A 27,698-nucleotide genomic window follows, 5' to 3' on the forward strand; every position below is an offset into this window, starting at 1 on the left:
TCTTTGGAGTATGGACCCAACACCAATTTGTAGAGTGTTGTAGAGTCTACTCAGAGAGTGGTCCCCACTACTCAGGATATAAGACTTTCCATCAAGTGGCTTCCTGAAGTTTCTGCTCCCTGCCATTCAGGCAGTTCAGACTACTCACAGGTTGAATTTTTCCTTTGTTTTCAAAGAGGATAATGACATTGAGGAGATGATGACACGACTTGACTTTTAGGTTTCAATTAAAGAGGGCATCCCTTGACTCACTTCTTAAAGAGGCCTATTCACTGAATGGGAGTTACCTCACTCAAAATGAGAACCTTAAAAGACCTTAGCACAAAAGGGCCAGGGTCTCCTATTGCATCCTGGGACATCTCCAGTTGTCCTGATGAATATCTGGCCACTGGACCCAGATGGCTCTGGAGAAGAAAGTGAGGCTGGTGACCTTACACAGCCCTCCCTCACTCAAATCCAAGTCAACTACAAATCATGTCATCATTTCCCCGATGTCATGGTCCTCCTCCAAAGGATAAACACAGCCATAACCCCCTACCTAATGTTATTTTCTAAGACAAAGGGACTTAAGCTAAGAGAGACTTACATAGAGATCATTTCATTTTCCTCAAAAAGACCATTGTCTACACTTGGCCTGAGGGTTCCATTCAAGCCTTGAAAGGTTCAACAGGGAGTGCGGTAGAAGCATGGTCTGCCTTTCATAGTTAGAGGTCATCATATGACTCTGGGAAGAGCAGGAGCTCAGCATTGGTAAAGAAATTGTGTTCCACCTGAGAAAGGCCATCAATACACTGAGGCCAGGACTCAAAAAAAAACACTATCTGTGGGATATGTTGTCCAGATCTTAACAGTCTTTTCTGGGACTCCAGAAATGGGCCCTGTGTCCAGAGAACGAATACAACCTTTGCACCAGAAGAGCTATATTCATTTTCCAACAGGACTTATCCTATAGTCATTTTGAAATGTCAAATATGTAAAGAGAGGGAGAAAATCATCTGATGAATTAAAAGGTTCCTGGGGCTTTGGGCTGGGTAGAAAGACTTTAACCAAGACAAAATAGAGAACAGGTTGCTGAAAACATGATTGCATTTTCCCCCTAGGAAGACCTAATGGTGAATATCAGATCCACCCTATGTGATAGCCTCTACTATCTAAGGAGTAAATGAGCAGAGCTCCCAGCCCCCCTGATTGGCCCATTTTTTGGTCACTGAGTAATGGGGAGGATTGTTAATAAGCCTTGGAGTCTCTCTCCTTGGAATCTGTGATTTAAAGTCAGTGTAGCTTGGTAAGAATTAATCAAAGTTACTGCCTGAGAAGTGTTTGCTGATCCCTGTGAAAAGAGTTAATGGCCTTGATCCAGTCCCTGCTGATTAAATGCAGGACTTTCAGCAAATAAATAGGCAGATACTTCTTTAGTGACCCAGTACTGAAAAAAAAAGTTTAGATCCCAGATAATTTGCACCACAGGAATCAGTCAACAGCCAGGCAGTCAATAAGTATTTATTAAACATTTGCTATATGCCAAGCTCTATACTAAGCTCTTTTGCTGCGGTTCAATGGTATCCAACTCTTCATGACCCCTTCTTAAAGATACAGGATTTTCCTTCTCCAACTCATTTTACAGATGAGAAAACTGAGGCAAATAAGGTTAAGTTATTTGCCAGGGGTCAAACAGCAGCTAACTATCCAAGGCTGGATTTGACCTCAGGTCTTCCTGTCTCCAGGTCAACTACTCTATACACTGCACCATATAGCTACCCCATACTAAAGCTCTGCTGATAAAATAAAGGTGACAAAAACACATTAACTCCTCTCAAGGAGATCACATTTTAAAGGTATAAATAGCATGCAATTCTATATATTCTAGACAACTCTGTATGTACAAGATATGTATTGGAAATGTTTAGCTAGCTAATTGGATAGCTCATCACCAGTTTGAATTCAGGATGGTAATTTTTTTTTTTTTGCTCCCATTAGTAAATAGGGGAAAAAGAGTAAAACTCAGAGGGAAGACACTGGAGGGGAGAGGGGAGAGGACCCAGAAGGAAAGGTGTCTTGTAGAAAGTAGGATTTAGGGTGTCCTGACCAAATGTTGCTATACAGGTCTAGAAAGAAGGTCCTCCAATTCATACTTGGGGTTCATCTGGACCTTCCTGTTCTCCCTTTAGTCCAAATTCAGACAGGTCTTGAAATAAGACCCATTTTCCATTTCTGTTGCTGTTCTGCCCTTTCAGTTGTTTCTGATTCTTTGTGACCCCATTTGGGGTTTTCTTGGCAAAGATACTAAAATGGTTTGCCATTTTCTTCTCTTGTTCGTTTTACAGATGAGGAAACTGAGGCAAACAGGATAAGTGACTTACCCAGGGTCACACAGCTAGTAAGTGTCTGAGGCCAGATTTAAACTGAAGCGTTCCTGACTCCAAGCCCAGACCTCTATCCACTGAGGGAAATGATTGTCACATCACTCCTAGACTATGAGTATCACCTTGACTGAGACTATAGCTATAGATAAGAGCAGGGACTAAGATTCATAGTATCTGCTCTTTCTTCTAAAGCCCTTTAATGAGTACTTTCTACCCTTCCTCCCTCCAGTTCCACCAAAGCAGCACTATTTCAAGAACTCATCTTAGAAATAAGCATTATCGGGGCGGCTAGGTGGCGCAGTGAATGGAGCGCCGGCCCTGGAGTCAGGAGGACCTGAGTTTAAATCCAACCTCAGATGCTTGACACACTTACTAGCTATGTGACGTTAGGCAAGTCTCAACCCCAACTGCCCTCCAAAAAGCTAAAAAATAAAAAAATAAAATAAGCATTATCTCATCATAAAGGAAGCAATCAATTCAGATCACATAGCTACGTGGCATGGTGGATGGAGTTCTGTTCCTGAAGTCAGGAAGACCTCAGTTCAAATTTGACCTCAGATATTTACTAGCCTTGTGATTAGCTTTTTCAACTTTAAAATGGGGATAATAATAAGACCTACCTCTCAGGGTCATTTGTGAGGGTCGGATGAGATATTTATAAAGAACTTTGCACAATGTCTGGCATATAATAGGTGCTTATAAATGCTTGTTTCCTTCCTACATTACTTTTAAGTGTACTGTTTTTAACTTGCTATTGACTCCTGGAATAGTACAAGACCTTCCGTTTTTCATTTAGCTGCCCAATAGGCTTAAGTTCATAAAAGTTCCTAGATTTAGAGCTGATTGGAGAGACCATCTCATCTTCTCATTTTATCAAGATCAAGGATCCATGATTTATTGATTGTGGGCATTCTCTTCACTAAGGCAGATCATAAACTCTCCAGCTTGCTAGATGGTCTTCAGGAGTTTTTATAAAGTAAAAATTCATCACCCTGAATCCAAATAGGTGATGAATTTGTTTGGTCCATGGGTGATAGATACATAAACAGTCATCAGGCTATTTACTCAAAACCTTTCCAATTTGGCAGGACCCAAGGTGGCACTGTGCATAGAGTGCCAGGTCTGGAGTCAGAAAGACTAGTTTTTGTGAGTTCAAACCTTGTCTCAGACACTTCCTAGCTGGGTAACTCTAAACAAGTCACTTAACTCTGTTTGCCTTAGTTTCCTCATCTGGGAAATGAGCCAGAACAGAAAATAGAAAACCACTTCAGTATCTTTGCCAAGAAAATCCCAAATGGGGTCACAAAGTGTTGGACACATTCACTGTCTGAATAAACAACCAAACAAAATTTAGGCTTTGCATTCTATTGACATAATCTTCTAGAACTCCAAACTATGACTGTGACCAAGGTCAAGAGGCAGTATAGAGAAACAGAGCATGTAACTTAGGATGGGAAGATCTGAGTTTAAATCCTGTTTCTAACCCTTATTACCTCTGTGATCATAGGCAGGTATTTCATCTCTGTACTCTATTACTTTTCTTCCTCTATAAAATGGGAGAGTGCATTTAGATGATGTCACATTCTTTCCAACTCTTATATACAGTCTAGTCTATGTACATGAGGCTTCAAATAAAGAGAAAAAGAATTGAACACAAAAACAGAACTTAGTCTTGTCCATGTAGAACTTCAGAGCTGTATAGAGTCCTTAGAGATCATTCAGCCAAATTTCCTCATTTCTGAGGAAATTGGTAAGTCCCTTTAAGACTACATCTGCACTTTACAAAGGTGACCCCATTTCAGATGGGAATGGATAATTTTGAATCTTGAAATGAATGCAAAACTTTGAGTAGACTCACCTATACCTACTAAAGGAATTGGAGTGTTCATTTGCATATAAAAAAACAGAAAAGCAATTAAGCAGCCAGCAGAAACTGACTATTTAAAGACATAGATTGTCTAGCTATCTCTTTCCCTACCTACTTATTTGCATAGACCTATGAGAGAGACTTAGAGTTCCAGTTTGGAGTTGTTTGGTGATAACTGGGCAAATAGCCATTGTCTAGGTTATGACCTAGTATGCAGAGAAGAAGATTCAGGATATGTACTGGATAGTCACCGTAAGTTAGAGGTAGATCTCTCACCCTTGAAACTTAGTCCTATATCAGGAAAACTTGCTGAAAGGAAAAGCTAAGTACAAAGGACACAAATTTTCTGGTATTAATAATAATAATGGGGGGCAGAGTCAAGATGGCAGAGTAGAAAGAGGACTTCTGTGTAGCTCTGGCTTCTACCTCCTCCAATTCATGTAAAAAATGACTCTAGACAAACTTTGGAGCTACAGAACCCACAAAATGACTGAGAGAAGCTAACCTCCCGCTGAAAACAGTCCAGCAGGCCATCAGGAAAGGGCCATCCCAGCACTCTGGAAGCCAAGCCCAAACGCACGCACACCCAAGGTTTTAGCCTCAGAATGACCACAACCAGCCAATGGCCGGAGGGACTTCAGATCATCAGCAGCTGTGGTGGTTTCCAGAATTATCAACCCATAGATGCTAAGGACAAAGTGAGAGGTCAGTTTAGTGTGGATTTTGGGATCCAATAGTTCAGGAGTGCGGTCAGCCTTTACCCCCAGAGGGAGACACCACTGAGGCTCCATGGCCTTGCAGCCGCCACCATGTGGCAGCTTCAGCTCCTGGCTTGCAGAGTGTAGGGGGACCAAGGAAGCAGCCTGAGGGGTAATCGCTCTTGCTTTAACCTGCTTGAATCTGTACTGTGGTCTAGGGTGGAGGTCCTGGGATGCATGAACAGCTTGCCAGAGTGTGTGGAGGCTTCAGAGAGGGCACCCAACTAACAGCTCCAGCAGCTGAGAAAACCCCAGTGATTGGGACAAAGTCCCCCTGTCTGGTAGCAGAGTCCTACTGTGGTAAAAATCCCAAAAGTCAAGTAATTGAGTGGCAACATGAGCAAACAAGGGAAGCAAAGCAAGCAGAGTGACCCAACTTTACACTCTTATTTGGGGACAAAAAGGATCAACGCATGGAACAGGATGAAGACAGCTAAGTCAGAACTCCTGCACCAAAAGCTTCCAGGAAAAATTCGAGCTGGTTACAGGCCATAGAGGACTATAAGAGGGATTTTGAAAACCAAATAAGAGAAGTGGAAGAAAAATTGGGAAGAGAAATGAGAACAATGCAACAAAATTATGAAATGAGAGTCAACAACCTGACTGAAGAAAATAACACCTTAAAAAAACACTAACTCAAATGGCAAAAGAGGTTCAAAGAGACAATGAAGAGAAGAATGCCTTAAAAAGCCGAATTTGCCAGATGGGAAAAGAATCTCAAAAGCTCACTGAAGAGAATCATTCCCTCTGAATTAGATTGGAGCAAATGGAAGCTAGTGACTTTATGAGAATCAAGATACTATTAAACAGATCCAAATAAATGAAAAAATAGAAGGCAATGTGAAATATCTCATGGGAAAAACCACTGACCTGGAAAATAGTTCCAGGAGAGATAATTTTAAAATTATTGGACTTTCTGAAAGCCATGATAAAAAAAAAAACCTAGAAATCATCCTTCAAGAAATTCTCAAGGAAATTTGCCCTGATGTTTTAGAACCAGAGGGCAAAATAGAGGTTGAAAGAATCTACCCATCACCTCCTTGAAAAGATCCCAAAAATAAAACTCCTATAAATATTATAGCCAGGTTCTGGAACTCCCAGATCAAGGAGAAAATATTACAAGCAGTGAGGAAGAAACAATTTGAATACTGAGGAAACACAATCAGGATAACACAGGATCTGGCAGCTTCTACACTGAGGGATCAAAGGGCTTGGAATATGATATTCTGGAGGTCAAAGGAGCTGGGATTAAAGCCAAGAATCACCTACACAGAAAAACTGAGTATCGTGTTTCAGGGGAATATATGGTCATTCAGTGGAATAGAGGACTTTCAAGAATTCTTGATGAAAAAAACAGTTGAATAGAAAATTTGACATTCAGATACAAGAAGCATGAGAAGGTAAACAGGGAAAAGAAATCATAAGGAACTTATCAAAGTTGAACTATCTACATTCCTACATGGAAAAATGATAATTGTTAACTTATGAAACTTTTCTCAATATGAGAATAGTTGAAAGGAATAGAAATGTGTATTATGTAAATATATACATGTAAACATACATATATATTTCTATATAGTAGGTTATATGGGCATATGAATACATATGTGAGTGTATGTATGTATGTGTGCAGGTATACATAGATAGAGGGAACAGGACCAATTGAATAGGAAGGGATGATACTTAAAAAGCGAAATTAAGAGGTGAGAGAGGAATATAATGAGAGGAGATGGGGAGAGACAGAATGGGATAAACTATCGCATATAGAAGAGGCAAGGGAAAACAGTTACATTGGAGGGGAAGAACAGGAAGTCAAAAGGGAATAGGTCAACCTTATTTCCATTGAATTTGGCTTAGGAAGGGAATGACATACACAATAACTAGGGTATCTCACCTTACAGGAGAGTGGGTGAGAAGGGGGATGATGGAAGGGAGGGCAGGCTTGAGGGGGAGGGAAATTGGAAGCACCCACTTTTGAAAAGGTACAGGATCAAACCAGAGAATAGAACAAGTGGGAGGTGGGATATGATGGAAGGAAATGTAGTCAGTCTTTTGCAATATATCCACTGTGGAAATGTTTTGCATAGCTACAGATGTAAAACCTATACTGAATTGCTTATCCTCCCAGTAAGGGTGGGTGGGGAGGAAGGGAATGAATCTGGAATTCAAAGCTTTAAAATCAAATATTTAAATATATATATATGTGTGTGTGTGTGTGTGTGTGTGTATTATTATTAATATTAATTTACGTGTAACTGGGAAATAAGATATACAGGCACTGGGGCACAGAGATCAACCATGCCCTACTGGAAAATTGCAGGGGGGATGGGGGAAGATATGGAAGAGAGCAGATTCGAAGAGGGGATATCCAGTGGGATCATTATTTTGGGGTGGTGGGTAGGGGAAACATGAGGAAAATATTTGTAACTCAAAATCTTGCAGAAATGAATGCTGCAAACTAGAAGTTAATAAAGCATTTGATAAAGAAAAAAATAATAATAGCTAACATTTATATAGCATTTACTATGTGCCAGACACTGTGCTAAGTAAGCACTTTATAATTTTTTTTTTAACATTCGATCTTCACAACAACCCTGGGAGGTAAGTCCTATTATTATCCCTATTTTACCATTGAGGAAACTGAGGAGAATAGAGGTAAAGAACTTGTCCAGACTTGAACTCAGGTCTTCCTGACTCTAGGCCTTGCCTAAAGCATAACTGGGAAAGCTACTCTTAGTCTTAGGGTAAGCATACCTGCTCTTTCTGAAAGAACAAAGCAATAACCCAGCCAATGATTGAAAGTGAACACAAAACTGGAAGAGGAGAAGCCATGAAAAGCTGAGATGGCCACTTAAGCTCATGGGAGCCTGAAGCCTTTTCCCTTAGCAGAGGGAAAGTATTTCCCTTTCTTTATTTTAAACATTTACTTTTTCTTTATAAACAGTGTCTATTTTGGTGGTCTGGGCATACTTACTGGAAATATAATTGAAAGAAGGAAACTGAAGGGAGGAAGGGAGAAGGGGAGAGGGAGAGAGAGAGAGAGAGAGAGAGAGAGAGAGAGAGAGAGAGAGAGAGGTTGAAAGAGAGAGAAAGATTTTGTAACATCTTTACAAAACAGAGAGAAAAAATTATGCTAGGAAATCAATCTGGGCAATGATTTAGTAATAAAATGGGGGTAAATAGTCAACTGGCATTTTTTTTTAAGCTGCCAGGCACTCTGCTAAGCACTGATGATAACAGAAAAATAAAGACAGTTCCTCCTCTTGAAGAGTTCACCATATATAATGGAGGAGACAACAAGCAAACAATAATGTACAGACAAATTGTATTTTTGATAATTTGTAGATAATCAACAAAGAGAAGAAATTAGAATTAAGAGAAATTAGGAAAGGCTTTCTATAGAAAGTAGGATTTTAGCCAGATCTTCAAGGAAGTCAGCAGGCAGAGAAGAAGAGGGAGAGCTTTCCAGCCATGGGAGACAGCCAATGAAAATGCCCAGAGTCAGGAGATAGAATGTCTTATGTGAGGAGCAGCAAGGGGGCCTTTCAGTCAGTCAATAAGCATTTATTAAGTGGCTACTGTGTGCCTGGCACTGTGCTAAATGCTGGGGATACAAAAAGAGGCAAAGGACAGTACCCTCAAGGAGACTATGTCACTGGACCAAAAAGATACATGGCAGAGTATAAGGTGTAAGAAGACTGGAAAGGTGTGTTGGGGATGGGGGTTTATAGAGATCATGAAGGGCTATGATTTCCAAACAGAGGGTTTTATACTCGCTCTTGAATGAACCACGTTGTTCACCACCTTGCCCTATCTTACCACTGCTACATGCAAGTGAGGAAACTGAACCTAGAAGAGTAGATGTGGCTGAGCCTAGAGACCAGAACTTGTTGGTGAGGCCAGGTCTAGGAAGAAGGCCTTCTGACTCCCAGTTCAACTCCCAGTCCAAAGTTTTTCTAAGCCTAGTTCAACAAGCCTAGCTTTTAGGTCTATTATAGACTGCTATGTAAACAGTGTGTCCTTGATTACATTTTTTCTCTTCTGCTCAACTGGAAGGATAATTAATTGGTGTCTATTTTTTTGCTTTTTTAATGATCATCTTACCCCTGTTTTCTTGGCATCTGAGAATAGAAGAGAAAAAACAAGGCAGCGAGTACATTGGTCTCAAGGGTTTATTAAATTAAATTCAGAGAATCATAGGTTTAGAGCTGAAAGAAATCTTAGAGAGCATTGGGTCCAAATCCTTCATTTTACAGATAAGGAAACTGAAGATCTGAGAAGTTAAGTGATTTTTCCAGGCTCACCCAGCTTGTAAGTGTCCAAGACAGGTCTTTCTGACTTAAGTTCAGCATCTTATTCACTACCCCATGAAATGAACTGAATTGAATTGAAATGAATTTAAAGATGACCTCTAGAGCTCTCTCAGGTTAGCATACAGCACTAGAAAGAAGATCAAGAATTCGGTATGATCTCCATATTCATTGTATCAAGAGAATTCCTCTGGAAAGTAGTGCTCTCATTGTCCAAAGAATCCTCCTTGAATGAATCTATTTTCCTGGTAAGGAGTAGGATTTCCTAACAGGATGACAAGCCTATGTTTTTTAGAGGAGATAGCCCTGAGCCAGTCTCAGAGGGCCTGAGAAGTCTAGTCAAGATCATGTCATTCATTAGCTATGTGATGTTTGGTAAGTGACTTAACCTCTTCCCAGTTCTCCCATCTATAACTACTACATTTTCTACCTCACAGAATTCTTGTGAGCATCCAATCATACATATGAAGAGGATTTAAAAAACTCTAAAGCACTATATAAACATAAAGTGCATTATCCCAGTTTTCTTTCCACCACCAACACGGTAGAGATAGTGGAGACAGTCCTCGAGTCTTCAAGAACGAGAGTACCTGGAAAGTTGCCACTGGTCACAGAAACCTTCAGTGGTGCGTGATGGACATGATAGCTAAATATCAAGGAAAATCAAAGAAAAGATAAGAGGAGGAGGAGGAAAAAGAAGGCACCCAAGAAGTAGGTTTGTGCCTTATTCACATAACCACCTTCAGAAAGGTGGTCTTAAATGCTGAAAACAATGATTTCTGGTCAAATTTGTTTTTCATGAAATGAATTCTTTCTAGTTGATAGTCACTCTTAAAGACCTGAGCAACGACTGAAATCATGAAATTCAAATCTCACACTCATTACATTGGCCTCAGAACTTTATTACCTTCACTCATTTCCCTGAATTCATTGAGTCATTTGGCAAAGCTAGAAATAGAACCAAGGCTTTCTCTACCCAGCCCAATGCTCAATTAACTATAAAGTTTCATGTTCTCCAGGGAAGGAAACTCAGCACCAGAGGCAGGATTATTAATATGCTAACATCTGTATTTTAACTCAAGAAATTCTGCTGGGTTTATTATAAGTATGGATAGGGAATTGGGAGTAGGCCCTGGGCCAAAGATGAGGTCCAGGGATATTCTTGATGAGCTTCCATTGAATTATGGTTTGATGGTATATCCAAAAAGGCTTCTTAGGTGAATAGAATTAGCCTAGGAAAAGGCAAGGTGAGTTTATCCTTATAGAAAAATGGATATCAACAGGATTATAACTCTTTTGAGACCACATAAAGAAAAATAAAATGGAGAGGAAAGGATAAATTAAGTCTCATGGTTGGTGGATTGTAGCCAAGGAAAGTGAGTTGAAAGCCTTTGACCATATGGCCTAGGAACTAAGGGAATAGACTGGGAGGTCAGCCCTGTTGTTCATGGAGGTGTAACTTAGGGGTGGTTTGGGCTTCAAATTGCTTATAAATCTTATGGTTCAGTAGCATGGGAAAGTGTCAGTGAAGAAACTAATTTTAACAGTTTCTCCAGCTTTGACTTTTTTGCATGTAGTATTCATTCTCCTGTTGAAGTCCTGTCTTTGTTCAAGATATCCAAATGCCCTAGTTTCTGTTTTACATTTTCCAATTATTGTATATATTTTGCTATAAATTCCTTCAGGATAGGGACTGTATCCATCTTTGTTTCTCCTACAGGCCCTTAGAGCAATACATATGAGTGAGGTGCCCCAAGAAATATTTTTGAAATCATAAAACTATAAACATATTGTTGATTTTTTTTTCTTTATCAATGTCTTGCCCCTCCTTTCTGTTCCTACTACCCTAGACCAGGACCTCATGACATCAATATTAGTTCATTTTTTATATTCTGAAATTAACAAATACCAAATAAAATAAGAAAAAGAGAATTGTACATGAAACTATGAATCTCTTACACAGAGCTTGCTTCTCCTTTAACTATTCTGTTTATCTACAAATTTATTATATACATATATTAGATATGTATATCTATATAGATTATATATACATATTAGATATGTATATCTACATATAACCTATGTGGATATAGAAGGAAGAAAAGAAAGAAAGAAAGAAAGAAAGAAAGAAAGAAAGAAAGAAAGAAAGAAAGAAAGAAAGAAAGAAAGAAAGAAAGAGAGAGAGAGAGAGAGAGAGAGAGAGGGAGGGAGGGAGGGAGGGAGGAAGGAAGGAAGAAGAAAAGAGGAGAGAAAAAAACAAAATCTTTGTAACAATGTGGATTGATATTAGACTAATCATTATGCACTATCTTAATTTTGCCAATCCTGCTCAAAGAATTTATTTATTGAATTTATTTAAAGAATTTATTATCTATTTAGAGCTGTATAGAACCTCAGAGGTCATCTAATATGACTCCCTCATTTTACAGATGAGGAAACTGAGGCCCAGGAAAAATAAATGACCAGTTCAAGGTCACACTGAAAATAAAAGGTGGTATTTAAACCCAGGTGCTCTGACTCTTAAGTCAAAACCCGCTTCCCTACATGATTTTTGGTGGCTCTGAGTTTCCTACCATATAAAATCTAACCATTTTTGTCTTGTTTTCTAGACTGTCCATTTATATGGCCTCATTTTGTTTCTCACTATTTTTCAATATATCTCCTGTCTTATTTCAGACCTATCTGCATACTTGGCCTGAAAATAGACGATGTCCCAAAAGTCTTAGAACAATACTGTTTCATGCATTGATAGCACTAAGATTTGTGGGACCCTTTTTTAGTCAAACCCATTTTATCTTCCTGACTTTGCTCCCATTGTTCTCCTTGCCTAGAATGTTCCTTCGTCTCTCCTTTTCTTATGTTAATATCATCCATTATTTGAAACCCAAATCAAATTCCATTTCTTCCATGAAAACTAAATATTCCAACCTCCACTGAACTCCCTCATCTCTAAATTTCAATAGCACTTTCACAAAGTGAGTCTATAAAATAATATTACTCATTTTTTAACAAACAGAACAGAACTTATAGTTCTAATGGACATCATACCCTTCAAAGTAGTCAGCTATATACTTATTCCATCCATGCTGGTTTTGTTCAGAAGAATTTCAGAATTCTTCTTTTTAAAATTGCCTTTAGAATCCCTGGCTACTTATGCTGAGTGTCGTAAGTAGTAGTAAACATTTATCTTTTGAGGCTATACTTTTAGAAAGGACAAAAAAGCTATTAGAAGTCAGTCAGGGAGGATTCTGGGAAGATGGCAGAGCAGGTCTGAAAATTTCAAGCTCTCAAGATTTTCCTCCACAAAAGAGATAAAATAGTACCTCTGGGCAAACATAGAGCCTTGAAAACAAATAAGAGTAGGTCAGAACCCTGGCCCTCTTTGGGGAGAAGACTGGAAGAAAAATCCTCAGAGGAGATTTTCTCCTGGGAAAGAGTAAACACCTCCAGGCTATGGTTCCTTTAACCAGGAGCTGCAAGAGGCTTAAACAAGTGGCAAGCCCTGGGGTTAGTTGATTTGGAAGGCTCCCTCCTACCCAGCCCCTAGAACTTTTTGATCTCCTGGGTCAGTGAGGGAAGTTGAGCTTCTGACCTAGGGAAGATATAGGAAACCTCTGCTGACCAGGAATGCCAGAGTTGGGGGTTAGAGGGAACCAGAACACACCCACACACCCAGGTGAGTGCAGAAACAGTGGGACAGGATGCCCCTGGCTGTGAGCACTCACAGGAGGCTGGAGGTCTTGGTTTGAGTTCAAGGTCAGAGTGCAGAACTGAAGAAGATCATAGGCACTTGATCCCCTCATACCCCAGGAATAGAGATGATTATGAAAACTAAATTTACCTCCCCCCCACCCCCCACCCACACACAAATGCACAAAGGAGAAAGAATCCAACCACAGAAAGCTATTATGAGAAAAGAGAGGACCAGAGTTTGTCTTCAGAGGAGGATACTAAAGCAAATAAACCCGCTTCTACCCCTAAAAAGTAAGGTCAAATGGTCACCTGCCCAAAAAGAATTGACTGAAAAAAAACCTTTTAAAAGACTTTAAAAATCAAACGAGAGAAATTGAGGAAATATTAAAAAGAAAAATCAGAATAATACAAGAAAAACAAGAAGATTATGACAAGAAAGTCAACCAATTAGAAAAGGAGATCCCAGAATCTGAAGGGAAAACATGATTCCTTGAAAATCAGAATTGGGCAAGGGGAAGCTTGTGAAGTTATAAGAGATGGAGAAATAAAACAAAATATAAAGAATAAAAAAACCTAGAAGAGAATGTGAAACGTCTCATAAGAAAAACAACAGATTTTGAGAACAGATCAAGAAGAGAAAACATAAGAATAACTAGACTACCTGAAAGTTCTGATCAAAAAAAGAATCTTGATACAATAATACAAGAAATAATTAAAGAAAAATTGTCCTAAAGCATTAGAACAAGACAGAAAAGTAGAAAAAGAAAAAATCCAGTGATCAACCCCTGGAAGAGATCCTACAAAGAAAACTCACAGGAATATTATAGTTAAATCCCCAAACCCCCAGATCAAGGACAAAATATTACAAACAACAAGAAAATTTAAAAAAAACAATTTACATGGTACCACAATTAGAATCACACAAGACCTGGGACTGGAAATACTAAAAGATCACAGGTCTCAGTAGAGGAGATAGGATAGATAGGAAGATTTAAGATATGCACAAACATAAAAACAAGATTAGGAGTAGAATCTCTTAGGGAAAGAATATGTGTATGTATGTGTGTGTGTATATGGTTATGTATATCTCAATACTATATATAAATATATCCATGATCAGTTGTAGCATTGGGGTGGCAGGAGAGTGGGGAAGGAGAGGGAAAAAAGAACAAAGTAAAAAGTGTATAGCAGAGAACAAAAGAAAACCTACAAGGAAGCTTCTTGTTGTGTTTGTCCTTCATTTTCAAAGAGGACCATGGCATCAGGGAAATGATGACATGACTTCTTAAAGAGGCCTATTCACTGAATAGGCATTACCTTACTCTAAGTGAGTATGTGAAAAGGCCTTAGTCTAAAGGCCAGGGTCTCCCATTGCATCCTGGGTCATCTCTAGGCATCCTGATGAATAGCTGGTCACTGGATCCAGATGGCTCTGCAGGAGAAAGTGAGGCTGGTCACCTTGCACAGCCCTCCCTCACTCAAATCCAAGTCAGCTACAAGTCATGTCATCATTCCTGATGTCATGGTCCTCTTTGAAAACAAAAGACAAACAAAGGAAGCAAAGAAAAGATGGACAGCTTTCAACTTAACACACAGTATTTAATATATAAGCTTTCTTGAAATGATAAGTTATTGCTATATATTTTGAATCCTCTCCTATTTCCTGCTGTGCACATGACATTTTTTTCTTTTATTTTATATTTAAGTTTATGCTTCTTTTTCTTTTCTTATTATATATTTAAGTTTTAGTATTTGTATAAAATATATCTTTAAAAATAGAAGTCAATCAGGCAACAAGAATTTATTAAGCACCTACTATGTACCAGCTAACAAATAATGTGCTTACTAACACTAATGCAATTTTGAATCTAAAATTATCCAAAAGTAATGAGGATTCTCATTTATGGTTGACTCTGAAGGCAATTATAAAAGAATACACTGAATGAAAGCAGAATACACATTAGAATTTGTTTTCCACCTATAAAATGATGACTTTGAAGGACCGCACTAATTTAGTGGAATTCTACTATGTTTGTTTTTAAAAGCTACCAAGATGGTATAATTCTGCACCATACTCAAACTGTAGGATCGTCATAGGATTATAGATTTAAAATTGGACGGAAACTTAGGTACCACCTTTGCCAACCTTTACATTTTACAGATCAGGAAAATGAATTTCAAATAAATTACTTTCCTGAAATCACACAGGCAGTAAGTGGCAGAGTTGTAATGTACCCCAAACCTTCTGATACAAGCAGAGGACATACCCTTAATCTTGCCATTACCTTGAAAGTGTTCAATTTCCATGTTCATGAACTCTGAAATGCCTTTATTGATCATAATCTGTTGCCAAGCTAACTCTCCTTCTACCTTGCAAATTTTAGCCCTATTCTTCATTCTCACTAAGATCTCGAGTACCCTCCCCCCCTTAATTCTTTCAAGGCCATCATGCCTACACTGACTATACTTACCTCCCTTCTACGTCTTGACCCCTTGGTGAACCAGTTCAACTCCATGAGGTTCTCTTCCCTCTAGTCCCTTCCTCCCACCCAATCCTATGAAAGATGTTTCCCTGCCAACCCTCAGCCTTGGATTAATCAACTTCCTCTGTTCCTACTCACATTCTACTGAATGAAACTGAAGAAAATAGTGAAATTGTGCTGCCCACGTCTACTACAAATTTGTTATATAATTTCAGTGGGGCCTTCAATGAGACAAAGCAATGCTTATACACCTCCCTAATCAAGTCAGTGTCCCACTCAGCCCAATGTCTTTTCCAGACCTTTTCATTCTTCCAAATGTGCCATACACCTCTCTTCAACCTCTTACATTGTTCATCACCCTCTTCTTGAGACTTTCTTCTATCTCTCGGTTCTATAACTTTTTATTCTCCTGGTTCTCCTTCTACCTGTCAGATTGTTTTTTCTCGGCCTCCTCTGTGGGATCTTTATCTAATTTATGTCCACCAACCATGGATATCCATCAAGGCTCTGTCCTGGGCCCTCTTCTCTTCTACCCTATACTATTCAAGCTCCCATGACTTCAATTATCATCTCTATGCAAATGAATCTCAGATCTGTCTGTACAACACTAACCTCTCTCCTGCTTTCCATTCTTACATTGCCAGTTGCCTACTAGACATCTCAAAATGGATGTCCCATAGACTTCTTAAACTCAACATTTCCAAAACTAAACTCTTTCCCTCTAAGCCAGCCTCTCTTTCTAACTTTCCTATTACTGTTGAGAGTATTCACATCTTCCTAATCAACAAGGCTCACAACCTAAGTGTCAGCCTTGACTCCTCATTCATGGTCTTCCTATCCAATCTATTGCCAATTTTCTCATAGGTTGGCTCCTGTGCTAAGCCTTGAATAACTCCAAGGTGTCTTAGAGCTAAAATAAGGTAATAGAACATTCTAGGCATGGGAGACAGTCTTACAAAGTCATGCCAGCAGGACTGGAAATGCCAAATGTGGGGAAGAGCAAGGCTAGTTGGGCTGGAAACTAGAATGCTTGATGGGGAGCAATGTGAAATCAAATACTTTCAAAATGTAAAGAAAGCAAGAACAAGTTCATCAACACGTTGGGTAGCTCTCTTTGGAGGAGCTACAGTAGAACGTGGACAAAAATTTCACTGGAAAGACATGAATGGGTTGCAATTGGCAAAGATGAAGGGGAATATACATATAGATGAGAAATTGGGTCCATTTAAATATTGAATTATAGGTGTTCTTTTGATCCCCACATATAGATAGTATCCAGAGAATTCATAGGTTATATAGGGGTAACAGAAGGAACTTGTACAAAAGAGGAGAGAGGTTTGATTAGAACTTTAGAACTTCAAAAATAATGGAGTTTGTTTATAAACATACTTAAGGAGTTCAAAAATAATCCAGTGTCTCATCTTTGGTGAAAATTGTTTTAAATTAATTTTCTTAACTAAGAAATATTTTTAGATCCAAGACAATTTAAAGTGGGTTTAAAGATAACTTGTTTTCCAAGCCAGAGGTTTTATAATTCACAAAAGTATTGAGTATTTTGAAACCAATTTCATTGATTTAAGTCCTTGACAAGGTTTTCCCCCTGACTGAGAGAGGTCTTCTACCTCTATGGAGGTGAGCCAACCTGAATATTAATAAGTCAACTTTTGGAATGTGTAATAGGAGTCAGAAGACCTGAGTTCTAGTCTTGAGCTTTTTTCATTAGCAGACTGTGTAACATATTTGACAAGTAACAGTTTCTGTGTGCATCATTTTTCTCACCTGTAAAATGGGGATAATCATGCTTGACTACTCAATATGGTCAGAAAGTTGTAGTTAGGATAAAATGTATGTGTAAGTTCTATGAAAAGCATCAAACCCCATACAAATGAAAAGTAATTAGCCACAACAGTACAGAAGTAACAATAACAACCAATGCTTTAGCCAAAGGAGAAAAAGATTTCTCCAAATAAATAAATGTAAGTCATTTAAGTTTCTCCCAGTAAAATGTAAGATACTTTAGAGGAGGGATTATTTCATTTTTTATATTTATATTCCCTAGCTCCTAACACAGTTCCTAGGACATAATGGGCATTTAGTAAATTCTTTTGAATTGACTGATTACTTGATTGGTGCCAGGATGGTAAGCAAGTCCAATATCATCATGGCCTTGGCTTCTGGTCAGTTCCAAAGAAATCATAAACATGTCAGAAGAAGTGGGACCCAGAGTGACCTGACACTGAAAACAAAGAAAGATAATATTTCCCAGAGGCGTAACTAGAACTTGGATAGTACAAACTGTACTCAAGAGCAGCAAAGGAAATAGTGCCCTTGGACACATTTTTAAAGGTGTGTGAGGAGCAGGCTAGTGCTTATAACCAGTGACCCAGATGAGTGAATGCCCTCTGCTTCTGCTGTCTCTTCCCCTGAGATACAGTGGGAGGGAGACTATAATGGTCAATTGCAGTAAAAGGAGACAGGAATATGTGTGGACCTTGATGTCAGCAGGGGAAGGCATCTACCCAACCTGATTCACAGACTGATCATAAGCTTCCACTAATATCACCTTTGTGTAGGAAATCCTAGCTTTAGCACTCCCTGCCTGGAACTGGACCTCATCTATCATCAGTTTGAAGAGGGAAAGCTGGAGGGTGACATACATGTGTAGAGATCAAGAGAATAGAAGATAGAGTGGGTGGGTGGATGGATGGGTGGATGGATGGATGGGTGGATGGGTGGATGGATGGATGGGGAAGGATCTCAAAAAGTACTCCCAACCACATCCCCATACACACACACACACACACACACACACACCACCAACACCACCACCAATCCAGCCTTCTAGGAGCAATAACACATGACTTGACAATGTTACCATGATTCAAGACCCAGTGGCCACATCAATCCTGCGCAGAGTGAGGCAACACCACATAGACCTGTGACCTTTATTTTTTCCATTGGAGGCCCTGGGACAGTTGCCAGAGAAAATGATTTCAGGTCCCTTAAAATCTGTTGCAATAGGACAAAGCCCCCTTCCCTCTACCCTAGTTAAGTCTCTGATAGTCACCATGGAGCTTTTCCTTGTTTCATAGTAAAATTTTCATTTTTGCAATCTCTAAGCTCTTTGCTTGATACTAGAATCCTGGGTCCTAAGAAAATGAAAGGTCTATTTAATGAAGTACAACTGTGCCATATACACATCACTTCTCCCATAAGTCAGAAGGAGAAATACTGTTCCACTCCTAATAAAAATTGAAGCAATTCCCAAAAAAAGTAGACTTTAGCACAATTTGTGCAGTTAGTGCATATCAGGCAGCAATTAGGGCCAAAGTTTTTGCTTTTTTTAAATAAATAAAATTATATTCATATCTTTTAATGTTGATTAAATTTTCCCTAAATCCCTCATAAAGAGCCATACCATATAATTGTTTATAAAAGAAAAAAAAGTGGGGGAGGGTAGGAATCAGCAAAACTAATTAATCCATCAAAGATATCTGACAATGTATCCAATGTTCCACATCCATGGACCCCATCCCCATCTCTGCAAATCATCTTAGCTCACAACAACTCAGAACTGCTGTGGCCAAAGAATCCACCAGCCTCTGCCTTCCCAGAAGCAGGCATTACACCAAGCCTGACCACTTTGTAACCCTTAAAGCACTATAGGGATGAGAATGAGAATTGTGACTCTAATTATCATATTATATTGGTAGTCAGACAAGAAGATTCTTAGTGATTATTTGTTTTTCTTTTATTAAATTATTATTCCACAGTACTAGGAGAATTAACCTGCTGGGTGAAAAGAGATGGATGCATAAAAAGTCAGGAAATTGTTGATGTTAATTATTCATGCTTTGTGATTCCTCTTCAGGTGTGCCCCTGGTTACTATGGAAACCCCTTGCTGATTGGGAGCACCTGCAAGAAATGTGACTGCAGTGGAAATTCAGATCCCAACCTGATATTTGAAGATTGTGATGAAGTTACTGGTCAGTGTCGCAACTGCTTGCGGAATACTACCGGATTCAAATGTGAACGGTGCGCCCCTGGATATTATGGGGATGCCAGGATAGCCAAGAACTGTGCAGGTATTTTATCCCAAATTTCCATATGGTTGCATGGCTTTCATATACATGTCCCCTTGCAAAACAATGACTACCCTCATTTAAACAATAGATTTCCCACATTGAAACCCTACAGCTGCCATCTTTGAGCCTTTCCCTATGTAACACTATGTTCTGTGTAAAGTGCTTCACAATTTCATCAATGATACATATTTTTGCTGAGATGATTTGAGTAATGTAGAAGATAAAGCAAGAGGCATGACTTGGGAAACAGATACAAATATACCTAGGCAGAATATATTTTCTTATATGTTTGTGGGTGTTGTTGCTGTTGTTGTTCAGTCATTTCAGACTCTTCATGACCCTGTTTGGGGTTTTCTTGGCAAAGATACTGGAGTGGTTTGCCATTTCCTTTTCCAGCTTATTTTACTGATGAGGAAAATAAGCCAAACAGGGTTAAGTGACTTGCCCAGGGTCATACAACTAGTAAGTGTCTGATGCCACATTTGAACTCAGGTCTTCCTGGCTCCAGACTCTATCCACTATATAGCTGCCTTATTCTCATATGTTCATATCTTTCTTTGCTTTGCTTTTTTACTTTTTGGAGGGCAATGGGGGTTAGGTAACTTGCCCAAGGTCACATGGCTAGTTTTTTTTGAGTGTGTGTTAAGTGTCTGAGGCTGGATCTGAACTCAGGTCCTCCTGACTCCAGGGCCAGCGCTCTACTCACTGGGCCAGCACTCTACTCACTGCGCCACCTAGTCGCCCCTGTTCATATCCTTCTAAATCTAGTCAAAGGTATTGAGAAACTGGAAAATTATTTTGTGAGGTTTTTTTTAAACATTGATCAAATAGAAAAAATGAATGAGTTATTTATTGACATGAGTCAATTTTCCTGAGATGCTCAATTCTTCTCTAATTGTTTTCTAAAACTTCACATTTCAGTGACACAAGAGTCAAAGAGAGAGCTGAGGGTAAGGAGTGGGATAGTAAATATTCTTTCATATCCCTCTTTCCAAAATTTTAATTATTTCAGTAATATTAAGAGAAATATTCCTAATTAGAATTTAACTAGAACCCAGTAGATAAGCTTTTCATGGTTTTTCTTTGTGCTGCATCAGGTGAAGTATTTTAGATGATTTCCTTTAAGAATAAAAATGAATATGATTTTATATTTCTTGGGTTTTTTGGCAAGCAGATAATAGGAGAAAAGAAGCAGTAGGGAATGAAAATAACATTCTATTAGTGTTAGAACTTAGATATATATGTGGAAGACACCTCAGAGGCCATCTAGGCCAATTCTCTCCTTTTACAAATGATGAAAATAAGACTTAATGAGGTTGGTTAAATGACTTATTCAAGGCCATATAGACAATAAGTATTAGAGGAGGGATTTAAACTGAGGTTTTTTTTAATTCTGGAGAGAGTATGAATTTGACTTACCACCATACTATCTCATACTACTATGAAAAATTCTTATCTGAATGAGAGATTGTCTTACTAAAGCTAAGTGGCTAAAAAGAAAAGAAAAAGAGAGAAAGAAAATAAATAAAAATGCAAGGCCTAGGAAAGACAGTAAAGATAAACCCCAAATGCTAAAAAGCCTAAAGTTAATGGCAGGTCCAGAAACAACTTGGAAATGAGGGAGGCCAAGCAATAGTATTGTGCCAACCCATACTAGACAGAAAGAGAAAAGCTGAACTAAGACTGGTGATAGCCAAACTGAAGCCATAAATAATAATAATGACCAGCATTTATATAGCATTTAAGAATTTGCAAAGTGATATTATATTGTTCAATGAAGAATTGTAAATACTTAGCTATTCTCAGCAACAGAATGATCCAAGACAATCCCAAAGGACTAATGATGAAACATACTATTCACCTCTGGAGAAAGAATTGATATTGATTGAATACAGACAAGCATGCTATTTTTTATTCTTTCATTTTTTAAAATTTTACTTGAGTCTTCTTCTACAAAATAGCTAATAGGAAAATGTTTTACATAATTGCACATGTATGACCTGGTTGTTTTACTATCTCAGTGAGAGGGAAGGGGAGAGATAGAATTTGGAACTCAAAACTTTAAATAAAAATGTTTAAAAATTGGTCAGGGGAAAGAATTTGCAGAGTTCTGTATCAGCAAGCACCTCAGTGTCCCCAGGATGGCTGCCAACACAGGTTCTTAGATCTGCTTTGTTAAAGGAATGCAACTCAAAAGGGGTTAACAAGTTTACTTTAATCAGTCAAATATGTATCTTTTACCTAGTTCAGGGGAAAAAGGTCAGCACCCCAAACTTCAGAGTATACAGACAGAATTATCAAGACAGAGAAACAGATCAAGTAGACAGGTTTCCAAACTATCCAACCATTACATCCATACCAAATCAACATCTGGGTTTTTCAAAGCCGTGGTGGTATCAACAATGGCTTCCCAGAATCTCATCTGATCAAATCACAGAACACTTCTCAAAGTAAACCCCAAAGCAAAGCCTCGCATCAGGGATTATATTCTCCTTCTCCTGGGTCAGAGAATGTAACCACCCTCAACCCCCTGCCCAATCACACAGCATCAAGGTGTGGGCATTGCTGAAAACCAAGCCTCCTGCCACAGGCTCCATGTGACCACATTCAGCCTATTAGGAGGCAGAGTATATTTTCAAATCAAGGAAGGTTCTCAGAGTCTCTTAAGCCTATCAAAGGGCCTAGGGGCAGGAAGATCTTTAAATATGCATTTCCATTACAAGTGCTTTTACAAACATTACCTTATTTTATGTTCACAATAACTCTGGAAACTAGATGCTATTATTATTCCCATTCCACAGATGAGGAAACTAAAACAAACAGAGATTAGTTGATTTGCCCAGGGTCATACCACTAATAAGTATCTGAGGCTGGATTTGAACTCTGGTTTTTATAGCACCATATTTAGTGTTTCTACTGTACCACCTAGTGCTTCTGATCTTAATATCTCTTCAACATTTTCATTAAGCTTAGTTTAACCTATAAGATAACAAATTATTCTTAGAATATCAGTTAATTTAAAAAATATCCTGCAGCAGTAAGCCATAATATTCCTGAACTGATTAATAAATCTGCATTTTATGGAACAACTAAAACATCGTAAGTCTGTTATCTCTTTGAAGGTGATTTTCTTTTTTTTTTTTTTAAGCAATCAGGGTTAAGTAACTTGCTCAAGATTACATGGCCAGTTATTTCTGGGTGTGGTGCTAAGTATCTGAGCCCAGATTTGATCCCCAGGTCATCCCAACACAGGAGCTGGTGCTCTTACTCGCTGTGCTACCTGGCTGCCCCTAAAGGTGATTTTCTAGAGCACCAAGCTGTCCCAAATCCTTATGATAGTTAAGAGGTGGGAAAAGTTATAATTTTCTTCAAGTATAGAAAGGTTACCATGCATTTTTTAAAATTTTGCAAATGAAATCCTACTTTTATACCTGGTGAAGAAGGATAGTTTAGTGGGTTTCTGAGGGGTTTGTTTTGTTTTGTTTTTGTTGGGTTTTTTTTAATTGATTTTAAATTTCAATGACTAAACTACAGTGAAATTCAAGGAAATAAAATGACAGATAAGCAATGGGAATCTTGCCATTTCCAAGCAATCCAAATGTATCCATTATGCATATAACTGGTCTTAGTGGCCTCTTCAATGTTCATAGGTAGATTTGAAGGTTAAGTATCTGGCTTGCCCAAGTTCACATACCACAAGAGCTCAGGTTTATTCCTTTGAGTCCTTTCTGTAATTGCTGCACTACCTAGAAATGCTCTTGTCTGTCATTTGCCTCAATGATAATCAATGCTGGAGTCTGTAATAAAATGGAAAAACATTTTCACTAAGGAAACATGGTCTACTTTGGCCTAGTGACATAAAGCATTTGCATAGTCTAGTCCAGGGATTCTTAACCTGGGATCCATGGAGCCCCAAGGCACCTGTGAATAGATTTCAGGGGTCTGTGAACTTTCATGGCTTAAAAAAAAAAGTTTGTTTCAGTATAATTGGTTTCTTATTTTATATGTTTAAAATTATTCTGAAGAGGGGTCCATAGTCTTTACCAGACCATCAAGGAGATCCATAACACACAATAAAAGTTAGGAACCTTAGATCTAGTTGGATTCAAGAAGGCCTGGGGGAAGAATCCTTGATAGTTTTGCTAACTTTTTTCCCTCAATAAAAAATTCTCCTGGAGATAGCTACATTTTTTAAATCCACTCGTTTCTCTGTGGTTGAGGGAGACCCCATGGTAACATATCATAAAGTCTTGGTGTGAGCATATATATACACTGATGCAGAATGTAAATGGCAAACATGAAAGCTCCAGTTAGTTCTCCCATTGAATAATAAATCCAAAATCCTTATTCTTTGTTTTTATTTCCACAGTATGCAACTGCAGGGGAGGACCATGTGACAGTGAAACTGGAGAATGCCTTGAAGAAAGTTTTGAACCCCCTACAGGCATGGACTGCCCAGCTATAAGTAAAAATAACAATACCTGATTGACTAACCCTCACTTTATCTAATACCCTGCAGATGTGGGCTGTTAAAAAGTGCATCAGTATTAGTCTCTCTCAGGATCACTTGAGTCTGTGGTGTTAACCCTGTCTGTACACCCTTTGGCAGAATGGACCACAAACAGAAGCATATAGTTAGACATATCCAGGGCTGACTTAGTACCAATTTACAAATAAGGGAGCTAAAATTAAATAACTCCTTTAAAAAAAAGATTTTATCAAGGTTCCTTTAGGTCCAGCATCTCAATGATGGTGGCTATTTGATAATGGTAATAACAAATTGATGATCAAATATTTTATAACTCATAGGACTGTTGAAGCAGATGCTAAGTTTAATTTTATTTTAGATTTTATTATCCATCCATATTCCAGTGTGTCCTGGGTTCCCAGAGTAGTTAGTATTAGTAGCTCAGATCTACTTTGGTAGATCCTACCACACAGGAAAGTTTCTTAGTATGAGTTGATGATAGGCTATCATTCAATCTAGCTAAATTTGCAAAACCTCATTGGTAATCTTGGCCAGGTGATCATTTGTGTCAACCACAGCAGCACAAGCAGGTCTTCTTCTAATGGGTAGAAGATCTATGATATGCCCCAGTAGAGCTGTCTCCGCATGGGTGAATTTGTGGATCTTTGGAGTATTTCTTCATAATTCTTTGAAGATCTTGGTATACAATGCTTTTCCTCTCTGAGGAGTCCTGGGATAGCTCTTAATAATAACACTTTGCACCTGTGCAAGAATTCAGTTTCCAAAAGCACTTTGAGCTGTTTTCTCACTTAATCCTCACAGTGACCCTGAGAGGTAGGCTGAGCAAACATAATCATCCCTATGTTACAGATGAGGAAACAGAGAAATGAAATGACTTGCTCCAGGTTGCACAAATGGAGAAATTGAAATAGTAGATTATGTGACCCCTCCAAAATCAGGCCAGATTTTGAGTGGAATCAGGAATAAAATTCAGAGTTCTGAATCTCTAGTGATTTCATTCTTCATTAACTCATTCCTTTTTCCCTAGAGACTTAAAAATCAATAAGCACCCTCTCTCAATAGAAAGGTTTCCATTTAGGGGGGTTTTATTTTATGATTAAAATAAAAATCCACCAGGAATAAAAGATTGAAATAAACAGTGACATGAAAGATAGTCTTAATTTTGAAATGCATTGCTTTGCTATCAAGTTATGATTTCAGCTTAGGCTAGAGTAGAGGTTATTTATGAAACTATTAAAAGGAGCATGGAAAGTCCCACCCACCCTCAAACTACCTCCCTTATTAGCTGGCCTTGGTGCCAGAAATTCTCAAAGATAGACTCTCTTTTCATGACATCATTCAAAAAGAGACCTTTGGTTAAAAAGTAAATTTCTTACCTGAGACTTAACACATTAACAACCATTAACACATTAACATGGACTAATCCATGCCCAAAAAGGTAAGGTAGATTTGGTATGGCTGACACATGGGAAAGCGGAATTACTGATTTCTAGAAAAAGCACTTTCCATCAGGAAAACTGGAAATTACAGCATAATTTATGAGGGTATCAGCAGGACACCTGGAAATATTTTAACAGCAGAAAAGAGAGTTCCAAATTAGGTACCAACCAGGAGAATGAATTGAGGATTGATTCTATAAAGAACTTCACCTACTGCACAGTTTTACCTGGGCCCAACCCTAAGTAAAAACTTCCTCTTTCTCAGGAAAAGGGAATGAGTTTCTTAAGTAAAGCACCCAATGGACCTTTTCTACTAAGAAGATGGTCACTGATAGGAAGAGTTTTCAAAAATAGAGTGGGGGATAAATGAAGTCAACCCAAGGGTATAAAGAATCACTTTAGTCCCCCACCCTTGGGTATCCCACACTCCTTATGGTGGTTGGAACAGATATTCAGAGAGGCTGTATTGGAGGGTGGGAGGAGTGGTTTCACCAAATGATTAAAAAGTAAAGTTCCGAGGGATCATATACATATGTTTAATCCATAAAACTACGTGCTTACTGCCAAGAGAAATGGGATGAAATGGGTTCCTGTTCTCTTTTACACACTTCCTCAAACTTTGTGTTGCCTTTTTATGATTCCTTTTTGCCACCAAAGTTCATTTTAATCTTATTTCACTGATATAAAAATATTTGCCAGGAGAACCTGCCTAAAATTAGCTGATTTTCATTTTTATGTAAGTCCTGCATCCTTCTCTTCATCATCATCATCAATAGACATTTGTTATACTCCTACTATGTGCTAGTAAACAGCAGGGATACAAAACTTTACATTCTAATGTGAGAGAGGGAAAAGGCAGGAAAAGACAACATGCAAACAACTATGTGCATAGAAGATATGTATCATGTAATGGGTTGACCATGGAGATCAGGACCAATTTCCATGAGAAAGATAGAAATCTACTCTGGATGTTTTTTTAAATGAAGGTAATAACAGTCAAGAAAATACAGGTGCATGATGCATGACCTAGCAAAGTCAGAATGCTTTCGTTTTAAATTGCATAGTGAGAGAAAATGGCATTTTCCCATTTTATCACCAGGTTGTGACAAGTGCATCTGGGATTTGACTGATGACCTACGATTAGCAGCTCTTGCTATTGATGAAAGCAAATCAAATTTGTTGAGTGTGTCATCTGGAGTAGCTGCTCACCGGCATGTAAATGAAATCAATTCCACTGTTTACCTCCTCAAGGTATGTTGTGATTATGGGTCTTCAGCTATATTTCCATTTTAGCCTTGTAAGTTAAATCCTATCAGCACCATCTAGTCCCATTCTGATTTCTTAGAGCTTAGCCAGCCTAGGAAAGTCATGCAAAACAGATTGTACACATAGGTATGCACTGAGCCTCCTAAATTCATGGGATTTAGAGTGGGAACGAACTTCAGAGCTCTTCTAATATAACCCTTATTTGCTAAAGAAGGAAATTGGTTCCCAGAGAGGTAAATGACTTGGTCAAAGTCAACTAGAGAGTGTCAGAGTTGAACAGGGGCAGTGCTGAAACTAGCTTATAGGACTAATTGTTAAATTTCCAGTGAGAACTTATATGCCTCAGAAATTAGCATATGCTACAAACCAGGACTTAATGTATCATTTTTTTAAACTATCTACACATAAGAAAGTGATGCAGAAAATGTTAATAAAGCAAATTAAACTTAAAAGTATATTAGGCACTTTTTTTTGGAGAGCTGGTTGTTAAACATTTACCAGCATACCCCTGAGTGTGAGGACTGAAAACAGATCCTCCAATACCATCTTTCCATTTGACCAGCTTCATATACTTTGGGCTGCTCACAAAGACAAAAGGTAGAAGGAAAGTGGTTAGGAGCTATAAACATGACTAGTCTAGACAAGAGAAAATCTGCTTCTCAATTTTTCTCATTAAGGAATTCCAATTATGCAGCTTCAATAAAAGGATTATCTTAGTAGGATTTAAGTTGGCCTCAGCTTCCACAGTTACCTATTAACATGAGAAGCCCCCCTCATTTTACAGATGGGTTAACTAGGACTCATAGAGTTAAAATGATTTACCTTCATTAGAGATAGAGTAGCCATGCCCTTTAATTTCTCCTTTCATTATACCACAATATCAGTAATGTCCTATTTTGTTAATTAGCAATAACCTCGATGCTGCCCGGACCTCAGCCTGAACT

General features: G+C 38.5%; 1 protein-coding gene across 3 annotated transcripts in view; it reads left to right on the forward strand.

Moving 5' to 3' along the window:
• Positions 1–27,698, forward strand: part of LAMA4 (laminin subunit alpha 4) — a 199,246-nt gene that overhangs the window by 86,125 nt on the left and 85,423 nt on the right. For 2 of the 3 annotated variants that reach the window (XM_069077020.1, XM_069077018.1), the window contains 3 exons: positions 19,346–19,560; positions 23,930–24,025; positions 26,588–26,739. In XM_069077020.1, coding sequence (XP_068933121.1) covers positions 19,346–19,560; positions 23,930–24,025; positions 26,588–26,739 — 463 coding nt within the window. The remainder of the gene's footprint in view (positions 1–19,345; positions 19,561–23,929; positions 24,026–26,587; positions 26,740–27,698) is intronic. The other variant, XM_069077019.1, reaches the window with a different exon arrangement.

Source organism: Petaurus breviceps, unplaced genomic scaffold (genome assembly GCF_028583685.1).
Source record: "Petaurus breviceps papuanus isolate PSGF00001 unplaced genomic scaffold, PetGlider_PUasm1.0 90977, whole genome shotgun sequence".
Lineage (NCBI taxonomy): Eukaryota > Metazoa > Chordata > Mammalia > Diprotodontia > Petauridae > Petaurus > Petaurus breviceps.